Here is a 15,351-nt window from a genome sequence, read left to right on the forward strand (position 1 = left end):
GGTGGGTGCCCCAGGGGTCCCCTACTGGCCGCGATCTGCTAAATTTTCGCGGAAGGCGATTTTTGACTCCTAGGAATTTCGTTCCCCAGGCCATCGCTCGGACCTTGTCCTGGTGTGTGTTAAATTCTTATAATGCGACGCTTGCTAGCCCCGCCGCCTGGGTTTTTCTTCCAAACGGCCAGAAGACCGGTTTTTCGGGTCTCTGCTCAAATATGAAGTTCTCCTTGATTACTGTATTTACAATTGGAACCCCAAACACTCTATCGGACTCTCCTGGTTTCCGTAATACCATGGAGCATTCTTAGTATGCTCTATGGCTTACTTCTAATTTGTTTTGCGTCTGCTGTCCCAAATTTGTAAACTCTTGGCTGTTGGATCCCTAACACCGTATTAAGGCTCAATGAACGTTTATGAAATCATGGAGCCAAGTTTGTTTTTTCACTTCTGAGGTCAGTCCTCTGACGTTACAAAATTTAATTTTTCTGAGAAGTTTTTGTCATTTGTAGAGAGCGGCAGTTCCATCCAAGGGATTGAATTTCAGAAATGTGCTTCTACCAGCACCACCAGAGACCCCACCATTTCTCCCCTTTTCCCCACCAATGTTAATTCCCAGAATTTGTCCACCCATTTCAAAGCCGCGCCTAACACCATACTGACACACTTATTTCCTTTGACCATTAGTGAAGTCTTACCTGCAACATTTTTGCATTATCTGTGGCTATTTCTACTTATACTTCCTTTCAAGAAAAAGTGTTAAATTGTAAAGTGCATTGGCCAGTGATCTTATGAACCTCAGTTCTAGTTCCGACTGTAAACCTGATCTCAGGCAAACCAATTTAATGGTCATTTGGCTTCCTGCCTTGTAAATCCAATCCATTAGCCTCTCTGCTAACTTCTAAGTGCTTTGGAAATTTAACTAAATCAATAGCTATGGAGCAAATGGGGTTAAGAAGGTCCTAGCTCTAAAATTCAGTAGATGTATGATACTCATGTCCTACCTCCACCAGATAACAGATTCTTTGAGGATTATGAGAATGGACATTTTCGGACAAATCCTGAGGTGCTGAATGTATAAATGTTTTTATCAACTGACTTCAAGTTATGCTTAGTTCTTTACCTTTGGGAGAGCATCAGTAGTATAAGGACTGGATAGATGTAAAGGGGGTATCCACACAGTTTGTCCTAGCCTATTCCAACGGTAACATCAGCTCCCACGGCAGTATTTAACATCTTAATGGCACCTTAGGGATTTGCCTTTAAAGCCTGCCCTACTCCTTGAACTACAGCTTCCTTCTTGCTTTGTTAAAAATAAAGGCCTTTTCCCCCTGTAGCTTGCAAACTGTTAGTAGGTAACTTACAAATCGTTAGTGCACTTTGTAAAAATAGTAGTGATGGTGGATGGCAAGGAAAGTGAACAGAAAATAGTTCAAGTCCTGGCTCCATATCTAATGGTTGTAGTCTCATTTATAAAATGATTACACTGCCACATCCTGGAGGAAAGAATTAAGGGAAATAGGTGAAAATGCCCAAGACTTACTGAAAGCTTGATAACTACTGCCTATTAATGTCTGGGTGGAGGTGACCAGAAAGTGATTAGAAATTCATGCCTCGTAAGCATACATAAAAACCTAGAAAATAAGATAGGACTAGTGATACACTGGCGAGATAACAGTTTTACTCTACAGATGGTCATTTCAGCCACAGAGAAAAAGAAGATCATTAAGGAGTTCATGTAGATCAATAGGGATACGGAATAACACTTAGAAGAAGAGATTATCAGAAAATAGTCAAACTAAAAAATAAGAATAGAGAATTGATCCTAGAAACCAAGGAGAAGACCAAAGCATCATGATAAAGCAAAAGATCATACCCGCTTATATTTTAATAACAAAACTGTTAGGCTTTCACTGCATGCTAGGAAAACCACCAAATAAAAAGAGTCACACTACCAACCAGCCTCATTATGTAATCAAAATTACCTAGGAGAGTTGACAAGAATTTTAGCCACCAAATAGTATTTATTTAAGTATGAAGTCCTGGCAGGTGACAGGTACATGCAGGCCCTGCCCTCTGGAGGCTTACAAACTAAGAGTGAGTTCTTTTGTCTCATTCTGATTTGGGTTCACTTGGATTTCAGAATCAGAATATGGAAATTATTTGCATAAGTTTTGCAAGTTTACTCAGAAGTGATGGCTTTATATATATATTTATACATTTATGTTTATTTATTTTGAAAGAGAGAATGAGCAGGGGAGGGGCAGAAAGAGAGGGAGAGACAATCCCAAACAGCAGAGTCATGGATTAATAGCCAAATGTTTCTTCACAAAACAATCTGATTTTTCATCTGGGTCTTAAGAGCTATAAAGAAACACATGTGGTCCTGACATAGGACTTTATGCAGCAACAATTCCTTTGCCTACATACAGCAGATAGTCGCTTAAGAGTCGACACGTAGCGTATGCTTGATACACTTCATTCCATATAGCTACTTGGGTTTTTTTTTCCCCATATCTAGAATATGAAGTGTCTGGAGAGAAGTTGTATAATGGACTCACCTCTTTCCTTGACAGGTAATACATACAAAAGGACCCCATACCCAAATTACAGTATTTTTATTGTTTTCAAATACTATACAAAAAAAGATACAGTGTGCATTTAACAGATCCATAAAGAGTGATTCCAAATTAAAGATGTATTTTCTCTATTTCAATAGTTTGAGTTACTAAAATGATAATCCAATGAATTCTACTCTCTTTCATTGATTTCCTTTGGCCTCAAAAGCATAAGAATTCTTGCTTTATTTTCCACAAACTGCATAAATTGAAGACCTTTCATAAAAAGGAGTTAACTTCAGGGGATTATTTTCATCTATCACACTTCTTGAATTCTTCAATATCTGATATTTCACTCTCAAATTGTTCTCCTACAGTGTCAAACACAAAATTCAACACAGTGGCCAGGATCTCTCTGGTATTTCTTAAATATCTGTGAATTCGTAATATTGAATCTTCCACAAAGACTATTTTGAATAATATTTCTAAGTCCATATGTTTGTTTTTCTAAATTCATCCTCTTGCTACTTTTTACTACTTCTTTTAAAATGCAGAGTACTTTGCGATAGATTAAATCATTTTAACATTAAGTACAGGTAGACGTCTGGAAAAGTGATTCTCCAATTTCTTTCACAACCATCACCGATACCCACATACACCCATCCCATTTTCCAATGCTTATGCTATCATTTCTCACTGGAAAGTCAAAAGATTTGAGTATATTTCGCTCAGCTAAAGAAACTGCCATCTTATTCCATTTTGTCTTGTTGAAAGATAGCAACAGGGCAGGACACCCAAGAAACAATGCAATGAAAAGATGATGTGCTTTCTTTTTAAATGAAGGACTAATTAGAAAAAAATAATTTAACAGTTTGTTGAGTAACCAGAGTATTTCTATAAAAAGACAAACTTTCTACAGACCCGCTCCTCCAGGACAATGCTTCAACAATTGGGACATTTGCTGTAAAGCCCCTTTAAGGAAATAATTTATATGTTAGTCTAACACCATTAAGCAGTGATTTAAAGCGGATAGTAAAAATAATGTTTTTGTTGTTTTGCATAGACACCAGTTGATTCTTTAATACAAGCTATTTCCAGACCATTGGTCTCACAATAAATATTGAGACCTATACTACTGATATACAGAATTTATTAGGCTTTTCACATATAATAGAGCATATTTTTAGTTGCATCTAAAGTGCTATAACAAAAGCTCTAGCAATCAAGAATGGTAGCATGTTACTTAATCAACACTTGTGGCTCTTCAAATTTGGTTTTCATAAGATAATTTATCCTGAAGTAAATCTAGTCATGCTTTTAAAAAAAATGCCTTAGGTCACTCCAAGCTTGGCAATTAACATTTGGCATAAACAATAAAACAATCACAACTTGATAAATAACAAATACAACATTATAGGCCATACCATACACAGAATAATGAAAAGGTAATAGTGATGAATAAGTAGCTATTAGAATAGAGTACCTTGGCCTCCATGCAGATACTTTCAGAGGCTTTGGTTCATTCAACCCTGCCATTTTTTCAAAATAGGGAGCAATGTCTGCAGTATCCTTTTATAATTTCTAAGATACCGAAAACAAGTAAGTAAAAAACAATGAGTTGGTTTTCATTAATGCATTAGATCCTCAGGAGTTACCACCAACCCCTTAGTATAAAATCTTTTCAAGTTCTATTAGTCATATAACTTTGTGTGCTTATTTTTAAATGGTGCTGAATGAATCAAATGAAGACAGCAATGCTTCCCCTAACGTGATTGATTTTAGCATTATTACAGCTAAAAAACTTTCAGGCTTTTGAGTGGAACATTTGTTGAGAGTGTTCATATTTCAACCTACTGAAATCGAGTATGCTCAATTCAAAATGTTACTTTGCAATTTACTCTGAAACTAAAACTTAAATCTTATGAAAAATAAGTTGACATAAATGGCATAATAATAAGCACACTACCGTGGTTACTGTCACAGAGGGTGACAAGGAAAAGACGATTCCACTCTCAAGTCACCGAGGAGCTTGAATTGCTGTACATGTTGTCACTCACAAACTATAACAAATTGGACGCAGACCTGATTTGTTTGGTCTGCTTTCTTCCGACACACAAGATAGAAGATACCTTGTACCAGGACGACGTTTACTCAAAAATACTTTTTGTAGCTGGTAACTCTTCCCTTGGAGGTAAAGAAAATTATGCCAGAACTTTTAATAACCAGAAAACTTCAAATTTTAGTTAGCAATCAAAGATACGGAGATTCAAAGAGAAAACAAAGAAAATCATTTTGAAGACAAAGATCAAACTGACATCCCAGATCTAGAGCAATTTTATAAAGTAGGAAAGCAGTGATGAGAACCCTGAAGCTTCTTGGATCATTCTAATGAGGACCCCCAGGTATTTTACATGTGGTTTTATAATGGGGTTTCCTAAATGACAAGCCTTAAATGCACATGAAAAGGGTGTTTCCAGGGAACAGACGTGAAGATACTTTTATTGTGTTCAACCCACAAACTATTTGGTCAGATGAACATGTAAAGCTAAGGAAAAGCACATCCGGTGGAAGTGAGAGCAATGAGTGTTGACATGATGTGCCTGGATGCTGCTTGCAGCGGCTGGCAGTGGGCGGCATCGCGGGTCAGCCCCTCACAGGCCCCCCTGCGTCTGCTCCGGAAGAGGCTCCGTCGAGGTGGCACTCGCGTTTGCAGTTGAATTCAAGACTTCTCCGAAATCCCCGCCAGAAGGCTTGGTCCCCCCTACCTTAGACTTTAAAAAAAAAAAAAATACAAAAAGGACAAGACATCATGAAACAAAAAACTCAGATGACTCTACAAAAAAAGTAACTCAGATTTCACTTTGAAGAACAAATAAATCACGCACCTCGCAGCCCACTGACTATTCTCTGTATGTACGGAACTTGGTACTGTTGCGCTCGGTGCTGTGGTATAGAAAACCATGCGGCCTTTTCTGCTGAAATACTTCCACCCCCTCCTCTTTTTTCCCACCCGCTCACTGCTCTTCACAGGGAAATTTGTCTGAACAACTTTTTCAGACCTCTTACTCTAAATTATCTATTGAAGTCTCTTTTTTAAAAAAATATTTATTTATTATTTTTGAGAGAGAGAGAGAGAGCTAGCATGAGCACAGGAGGGGCAGAGAGAAGGAGACAGAGGATCCAAAGTGGGCTCCAAGCTGACAGCAGCAGCCCGATGTGAGCTCACACTCATAAACTACAAGATCATGACCTGAGCCAATGTTGGATGCTTCACCAACTGAGCCACCCAGGTACCCCACCATCTCTTTATATTTAGATAGCACTTTGTATTCCATCCAATTGTTCATTCAGCTACACTCATTCAAGAAATACCGAATATAACAAAGGAAAGGCATATATATATACATACGTATGTGTATGTATGTGTGTGTATATATGTATATATATACATATATGTATACATATATATACATATACATACATATACATACATATATACATGTATGTATGTACACACATACACATACATATATACATGTATGTATGTGCATACATATATACATATGTACATATATATGTATGTGTGTATATGTATGTATATTCATTCCCCGCTTATGGTGTAAGCTTTCTAACCCAGTGCTACCTAAGGTATGCTTTTTTTTTTTAATTTAATTTTATTTTTTTTTTACAAATAGTTTATTGTCAAATTAGTTTCCACATATACCTAAGGTATGCTTTAATTGCAGCACACAGATGGACTCTGCATCACCTGGGAGCTTGTTAGGAACAGAGGGTCTCAGGCCAGCCTTCCCACCTCCCTACCTCCAGCTACAAAGGTCTCCAGGAGCTCTTGCCAAGTTAAAGGTTGTGGACCACTACTCCAACTGATCTGGCCTGAAATTCTGTCAATAAACATCTTCCTGCATGAAGAGGTCTACCATACATTTGTATCCTACTTTATGCTCTTCAAAACTTTCATGATGTCACTTCATCCTTAATAACACTGATGTATCTATGCTGTCTCTCTGTTACATCTTAATGACCAGCAGGACAGCTGACTAAGAAACCAGTCAATAGGGCGCCTGGGTGGCTTAGTCGGTTAAGCATCTGACTTCGACTCAAGCCGTGATCTCCCAGTTCAGGAGCCCCGCATAGGGCTCTGTGCTGACAGCTCAGGGCCTGGAGCCTGCTTTGGATTCTGTCTCTCCCTGTCTCTCTGCCCCTACCCCACTAGTACTCTCTCTCTCTCAAAAATAAATTTAAAAACATTACAAAAATTAAAAAAAAGAAACCAGCCAATAACCAACAATGAAACTCATAGTAGGCTTAACTTGACCCTGCTCTTAGCTCAGTCTTAACTGACTAGCCCTAGACACATTATCAGCTAGAATCTTGTTGAAATTTTCTCTCATTCATTTTGGTCTCCCATCCATAATCTCTGAATTGCTTGAAAAATCTGCACAATTTATGTCCCTATATTTGTTACACTTATTAAAACGCATTTCTTAATTATAGGAAAATACGAAGACCCCTGCAATTCAACATGTCTAACGTTGAACTCCTCCCTCCACAAATGGTTCCTTCTTTATTCTTCTGTAAGACTTTAAATAGCTGTAATGCCCACCTAGCTGTCTGGGCCAGACACCTGGGAGTCATCCTTGATCCTTCTCCATCTTGTTCCACATCCGATCTGTCACTAAGTTTTTGGCTGCATTTCTAAATCTCTCTCAACTCTTGTCCCATCAGCACTACATTAATTCACTCCACCAGCATCTCTGGCCTGGGTTACAGCTCATTCCTCCTAACTAGTCTTCCTGACTCCAGATCTCCTTAGATCTGCAGGGCACCAGTGATCTTCCTAAAATGCACAGAATACCCCACCCACATTGTTTAAAATCCTTCCTGCTGCCCTAAGTCCAAGTTCTTTAGAGCAGCCTACCCATCTCTCTAGCTTTATCTTCTGCTCACTACCCTGCAGCACAGCAAAGTTGCTGGGATTCCTCAAAAAGGCGTCAAAGCTTTAACCATTTTCCTCAACCTAAAGGCCTCCACTTATATTATCGTGTCCTGTGAGAAGCCCTCTCTTACCTGCCCTCCTAAGTGAGGTCAGACGTTTCTGCATCCCCGAGTCCCCTGTCATGGAGCCTTACCTCACTTTCTATTCCCCCAATGTTTATTTATTTTTGAGAGAGAGAGAAAGAGCAGAAGCAGAGGAGGGGCACAGAGAGAGAGGCAGACACAGAATCCGAAGCAGGCTCCAGGCTCTCCGCTGTCCGCACAGAGCCCGACATGGGGCTCAAACTCACAAACCATGAGATAATGACCTGAGCTGAAGTCAGACACTTAACTGACTAAGCCACCCAAGCGCCACTTCACTTTATTTTCAGTGGCCATTTAGCTGTCTACACATCTTGCAGAAAGAGTCTACGTCTCTCCTGCTCACCATGGTATCTCTGGTGATACCACTCATCACCTGGCACATGGCAAGTGCTCAATCATCACAGATAAACGAATCAATCCAAAATCTAAACATAAGTACATGCAGACCTGATATTTAATTGAACATAAAGGTAATTTAGCAAGATTGTATCCCAAGTGTACAACCATATTTTGGGGGGATATCTGTTTCATAAATTACATGTTTTTATCTGAATTCAGGGTGCCTGGTCATGTTCCAAAAGCAAGGTTCACCACAATTTTTAGAATCTATATACACTCAGAGGGAGAATATATAGTAAATGACCTGGAAGTGTCCACTCATCTTCAGTGTCTAAAGAATACAGCCATCTGGTTTTCCAACCTGTCATTTCAAAAACTAATGCTTAAGGCAGATTTTAAGGAGAGATTCATGATAGTCCTAAACAGTGAGAACCGAATTATAGTAAGCCTTGACAGCCTGTAATGTGCAGTTCATTTGCAAACACAGGACAAGGCATTAAAAAGAATAAAGCAAGTCTCATACTGACCTAGAAGAATGACTGGGATATCTTTTTTGCTCATGAAATACATATTAAGTAGCATCGATGTGCCAAGGAGTAATCTAGGACCTTGAGCAGCACCAGTAAGAAGAACAGGTCCCTGTGTTTGTGGGATCATTGAGCACATAGGCTAGTGGGGCTAGATGAACAAGTTATAGGACTATGAGTGTAATGTGATTCATATTTGAAAAATGTTTATACATTTATATAGAAACAGAAAAAGTGTGTATTAGTGTTTGTATGGGCGAGGAGAAAAGATCCAAATCACGCTACAGTGTTTGAGTTTCTTTCCATAAGTAGCCCCGGCTTCTGTAACTTAAAAAAGATGCATTCAAAAATAAGTAACTCAGTTACAATTATGAAAGACTAAATCTGAATATTTGTTTTTAAGCAGATTTATATAAAACGCTTAAGATCATTTTAATCCTTAAAAAATACCCACAGTAATTATCAGAATTCGTTTAGGAAGAAACGAAGGCTCTGCGCAAACTCTGTAGAGAAGGCTGGGTACTGGTCAGGAATGAAACAACCTTTCTGGTCACTTGTGATCCTGAGAGTTAATAATTTTATAGTTTCGAATATAATCTTGAAAATAATATAATTTATACATTGATAAAACTAATCATTGAAAAATGCCCACCTTCACTATAATCAAAGCAATCAAAAAATAAAACAGTGAATTATCAATGGTGATCACTATGGCATAAGCATCATCATAATAAAAATGTCTAATGATTGAGGGCTGAACAAACAATATTTGTCACAAGGTACATGTAAGCATCCATTAAACAGAATACTGAGGAAGAATATTTAATGAAAAAGGAAAATGTTTATGTTGTATCTGGTTAATTCCTTCTTAAAGAATTAACATTATAGTCTGACTACACACATATCACTGACTCCAGGTGATAGGACCAATTTTTTGTGTGTTACTCTTTGGGCTTTTTGATGTTGCTAATTTTCCTCAAAATTTATATTAAATTTTGTCAAATTATGAAAGTATTTCAGCAGCACACACACTTCTCAAGTACTACTGGCTTTTTAAATTACACATATCCTTTTAGCATTCAGCATCTACCATGCTACAACATACACTCAAAACACTGATTAAAAGAGTACATACCACCTACAATAATGTAAAGAATAAAGTCACCAAAGCTCTTTAAATATTTTTTAGAAAGAGTAATATGAATGATTTACCCACAGCAAAAAAAAATTAAGGCACCATGCAAGACATCACTAAGATTCTACTCATCTCTACTTGCCTTTAAGTTTTCAACTTTTTCTTCAAATGATTTGAAAGTTGGGGAGTTTCTGTGGAGAGAAAGAAAAACAGAGTCAAATTACAAACATTGAAAAAAAACTCACCGATTTTGAAGCATCATTAGTTGACTGTATTCCTCTTCACAATTATTCTCAATCAACAAAGAAACAGATATGTATTTAGCTGTACGTGTGTGTGCAGGCATACACGCAAAGAGGTATTATTAGCTAAGATACCAATTTCTGGCCTAAGATTCTTACAATGCCTTTAGTTCCACAAACAGCCCATCTCAGACGTGATATAGACACATTCAAGTACAAGTGTGAGGAGAAGACACAAAGTCAGGTAAAACATGAATTCTGTCACTTCTTCATCTAGGCGTGCCACCGCTAGATCAGTTTAATTTTGGTTAAAGCACTATACTCTAAAACTCGTGTTTAAATTCACATGTTGCCTGGCAAAGAGTCCTACATGAACCCACATCACCAACCAGGACAAGCAGACCACATGAGGTTCTACAACGAGCATCCTGGTTCCCAGGGAGCAGCATTAGAGATGAGAAATGAGAGACCAAAATAAAGGAAGAAGCACAAACATGTGGTTTTGCCTCAATCACAAAGCTGCCCCAGTGACAGAGCGCTCTGAGCCCTGGAACGCCTCTCCAGCACCTTCACACTCATCCATATTGATTACCGAGGATCACAGAACCTATGTTGCTCATGTCTGGGTTTCTGAAGCTTTTATACTATCCACCTGACCTCAAATATCCTTCCTACTACCTAGATGAAAAAGGTGAAGAAGGGAACAAGGGGTTTCTCCTCCGCGGTGATGGGCAGCCGACCCAAGAGGTGGACCCCCAGATACATCAGGAGCACTTGGGAAGTAGTGGGCAATGCAAGTTTTGAGTTCCCACCTCAAGCCTACAGAAATCAGAAATCAGAGGGTGGAGGGGGTCCAGCAAGCAGAGAGTTTAAGCAGCATTCCAGGTAGTTCTGATGTCTACTAAAGGTTAAGCCAAGCATATGTTGTTAAAAATTCCTTGCCTCGGGGCGCCTGGGTGGCTCAGTCGGTTAAGTGTCTGACTTCAGCTCAGGTCATGATCTCACTGTTCATGGGTTCAAGCCCTGCATCTGGCTCTGTGCTGACAGCTCAGAGCCTGGAGCTTGTTTCAGATTCTGTGTTTCCCTCTGTCTCTGACCCTCCCCTGCTCATACCGTCTCTCTCTCTCTCTCTCTCTCTCTCAGAAATAAATAAAAACATTTTTTAAAAAAGTTAAAAAAAAAATTCCCTGCCTCTCTAGAGAGGTTAATGAGGTAATAACATGCACCACTTGCGCGTTGTTTCCTGATGGAAGAGGATGGCAGAACTGAATCACAGTGGCTGCAAATGTCAGAATGGGATGAGGGAAGCGTAAACAGGGAGGTTGGAAAAGCCGAGTAACTAAAGCTTATGCCGACAGAGGCGGTGGGACACGTGTACCTATGAAGAGCTTTATTAGATGGGTTAGTGTTCACTTTTTCAGTTAAGCGGATTTAAAATATGAAATAATTTAATAGGTTTACAAAATAAAATAGAATAACTCTTTTCTTTTAGAATCCCAAACCTTTAATGGATCACAGGCACCCACCTTAACATTATAGGAAGAGCAACTGAAAACGAATACAGCGTTAAATGCACAGCGTGTTTAGAGCAGAACGCTAGTTCTCCGCTACAGAAAAGTTCAAGTTTACACACCCAAATAAAGAATAAGAAAGCACAACATCAGCTACATTTTGTAAAAGTATACTTTACCTCATGGCAGGCATGCTAATTGAATGTTGAATGGAGCGGATACTAAGAGGCAGCATTAAAAAGAGACAGACATGAAGTTAGTATAGTGATTAGACATTATAAAACTCAGCTCTCTAGGGGCTCATTCTTTTGGCACCATTAAGACTTATCTACTTTTTGAGGTGGAGGGGATCAAAGTCATTCCAATGTGCTTTTATTCGCAAGCAAATTATTTTTTAATTTTTTAAACTGTTCTTATAAGTTTATTTATTTATTCAAATAATCTCTACACCCAACATGGGGCTCGAACTCAGGACCCCAAGATCAAGAGTCACATGCTCCAACTGAGCCAGCCAGATGCCCCTTCGTGAGCCATTTTAACCCAAGTAGTTAACAGAACTAATAATTCAACCTTGCGTTTTATAGCACTTTAAAAATTCTACAGTGCTTTCCACTATATCTATGGGGCATCTAGCACTGAGGCTCAGAAGTGAAGTGCTTTACCCAAGGTCACAGCAGAATGGAACCTGGGTCTTTGGGACTCCTGATTCAATGTTCACCACCTCCCCTCAAAAAACAAAGCACACATACAGGCACACACACGCACAAGTGAGGCTGGTGAAGGGCTCCAGCAGCGGCCTTTCTCCCACATATTTGTGATCAGACCAAAACAGGAAGGCTTCAAAATAAATCATCTATTTCACAACTGCCAAATGATTTACAGATCACTCCTTAGTAGTAGTATCAATTTCCTAATAAGAGACACTCATACTTCAGCCCAATGAACTAAATGTTCTTAATGGTCATTTTTAGCCCTTTGTTTTACTAGCACCAACTTCTTTCTCAAAGGCAATATAGTTTACCAATTGTTCAGGTTCAAGGTTATCTACTCTCAGCCATCTCCCATAGAGACCACCTCACAAGATGAAATCACTTTAATTCTTGGGCTCACAAAGGCACGGTAAATTGCTGATACGATTACTCTGCTTATAATAGTTTGATCACTGGCACAGCAGCTTTGGTAAGAAATCTTTCCTTCTGGTAAGCTGGACAGTCCAAGGTATTCTCAATTATGTTTGAATATTGTGTGTGTGATTTAGTTTCCTCAAATATCAGTTGCTACACATGACAATGTGTTTTAAGAGTAGCTCCCCAAATCTAGTTTTGCACTAATATGTAACGACATGGGGTATGATCTTGATAAAAATCAAAATATGCCGGCAGTTCACGTAGTCCAGATAATCAGTAAAGTATCTGGACATCTTCGTACTTAATGTGGTATATAACACAGGAAAGATTCCATGCAACTCACCACTCTCTCTATGACAGTGGTAGATACCCTGGGTACAAGACTACATTCTAGGAGGAATTTGCTAATGCTTTTCCTGCTTGATCTATTGCAATGGGCTAGATCCATACTTGAGGGATAGAGATTAATAAAAATCATCCTTCTTAGTTTACAATACTATTAATTACAATAGTTTAGACTAGGTTAGATCCTTCTAAAGAGGCTGTCTAGTCACATTTCCACAGCCCCCTTCCATCATCATCAATAATGATAACTGGATTGGTAGAACTCCACCCACCACAACTAACCTCCTAGTGATCTGCAAACTGTTTGGACTGAGTGAAAAGGAAAAAAAAAAAAAAAAACAAATGAGGACAATTAAGATTCTTATCCTCGGATTTTGTAATTAGGACACTAAGCCACTGCTCAGTTAATGGCTAGGTACATGAGCTAAAAAGTTATGTGAACTTAGACGCTGAGGAAGGCCTTTTTTTGGGACCAGGAGGTACAAGCTGCAAGAATGCAGAAGCCAGTTCCCAAAGAAAGGACGAAGTATAAGTGCACAGACAGGTAGAAGAGAGATGACCATGCAGGGAAGAGGGCAAGGTGCAAGAGGAACAGCAGTTTCCTTGGTTCTGGGAAGCAACCTTGATTTATTTCTACCAGCTTTCCAACCAGTAGGGCTACTCCGCGTGGGGCAAGGGCTCGCTACCTTTCCTCTCCTCAGATTCCAAAAGAACTTTCTGTGTGACACATTCTCCTTCTTAGGTGAGCTAGTTTACACAATTTTTTGTTCCTCATAACCAAGGCTCTTCACTGGAACATTCACTTTGACAGAAATTACCAAATTCTGGGAAGAGAAGGGGAGTGATGGCTGAATGTATGATAAACTGCTTGTTCACGGGACTCACTGACTGAATTCAATAGTATCAACAAAATGAAGAAATAGGTAAAGTGCAAATTTCAGCAATCCATAGCTAATTGTAGCCACTGCCCCTAAACACCCACTTAAAACTCATTCCTTCCAATGGCCATTTGTGGGTTCTGTGCCCCTTGAACCAGCATACATGCTAGTTAAGAGGAAAGAAGTCAAAGGCAAAGTGGAAGAAATGATCATAAAATGAATTCTAAATGCATCAAGTTGACCGCAATTCAACATCCAGGGCACACATTACTTCAGGATTATTCTACATGAGAAATAAACTGAGGTCATAAGAGTTGAAACACTAAATGGTAAACATCGCCTGAAATGATCAGGGGATGGAGACTGAAAACAAGAAGTCAGGGAAGAGCTACGCCTGCATCTAGTCAAGGGGTCTCCCCTGATAAGGGAAAAGACAGATGGGAGTGAAACATTAATGTAAGGAGGTATCAGGAAGAAAGGGGAAACTCACAAATAAGGCAAACAGGAGCAAATAATAATGTTGGAAATACAGATAATTGTTTAAATATTTTCTTTTTACAATGTTGACTACAGCAAAGGACCACCAATGTGCTTCCAAGAAAACCAAGTCAGAAGTTGATAATTTGGGGCATTTTAAGTTATTAAGCACCAAACAGACATCAATAATTTTTGCAATATGACTAAAAGAAGAATGTTAAAATGATCAGTTTGAGAAATCTAAGAAACAATGTAGCATCTCTTATAAAGGACTTTAGGGTCCTTCACAGGATCATGGCATAATCATACTTGCTAGTGCTGAACTTCAATCAGCAAAGACAAACTGAAGCATACACACATTAAATGTTTAAGTGGGACTATATCAGGGAAAACAAGGAAGTGTTAACAATAAGGTGTCTTTTGTGATAAATCACCGAGTTGAATTTTGTTGTGAGCACTTTTCTATAGGTTTTATATTTCACGATAAGATTAAAAATACACTCACTGAATAAAAAATGAAATCAAATTAATATAGATACATACAAAGTCCCTATGTCTCCCTGCAGTTGAGGTAGCTATTTTAATGGCAAAAACAAGAAGTATCTAGCTATTTCAAGTCCATTCAGTTATCTGAACTTCTCTGTAATCCATACTTAGATGGAATTCAATTTTGTTCGTGGCTAATTGGTAATCTAACGACAGGGGAGGGGGGCTCTTCTTGCATTTGTAGCTTTCCTGTGGAGACTTACACAAAGCCTCAACTTGCCTCAGCTTACAGAGCATCTCCAATTTCACTGAAGCTTAAATATAATACAGAAAAGTTCAAAAGCAAAAAGCTGCATTGTTGCTGGACCAGATCTCTAATAGATATGCCGTGAGGGTTAAGTTAGCAACCATACAACAAATTTTGTTAAAAATTTTCCAGGTCGGGGGGCGCCTGGGTGGCTTAGTCGGTTAAGCGTCCGACTTTCGCTTAGGTCATGATCTTGCGGTTCATGGGTTCGAGCCCCGCGTCGGGCTCTGTGCTGACTGCCAGCTCAGAGCCTGGAGCCTGTTTCAGTCTGTGACTCCCTCTCTCTCTGACCCTCCCCTGCTCACGCTGTCTCTCTCTCTCTCTC

General features: G+C 39.0%; 1 protein-coding gene across 3 annotated transcripts in view; it reads right to left on the bottom strand.

Annotated features, from left to right (window-relative positions):
* Positions 1 to 1,998: 1,998 nt before the first annotated feature.
* Positions 1,999 to 15,351, bottom strand: part of TPD52 (tumor protein D52) — a 100,805-nt gene continuing 87,452 nt past the window's right edge. For all 3 annotated transcript variants that reach the window (XM_077774286.1, XM_077774279.1, XM_077774273.1), the window contains 2 exons: positions 9,796 to 9,844; positions 1,999 to 5,323 (listed from right to left, as the gene is read on the bottom strand). In XM_077774286.1, the coding sequence (XP_077630412.1) occupies positions 5,204 to 5,323; positions 9,796 to 9,844 (169 nt within the window). In that variant the 3' untranslated portion in view covers positions 1,999 to 5,203. The remainder of the gene's footprint in view (positions 5,324 to 9,795; positions 9,845 to 15,351) is intronic.

The sequence above is a fragment of the Crocuta crocuta genome, unplaced genomic scaffold, assembly GCF_008692635.1.
Source record: "Crocuta crocuta isolate KB4526 unplaced genomic scaffold, BGI_CrCroc_1.0 scaffold81, whole genome shotgun sequence".
NCBI classification, from domain to species: Eukaryota; Metazoa; Chordata; class Mammalia; order Carnivora; family Hyaenidae; genus Crocuta; species Crocuta crocuta.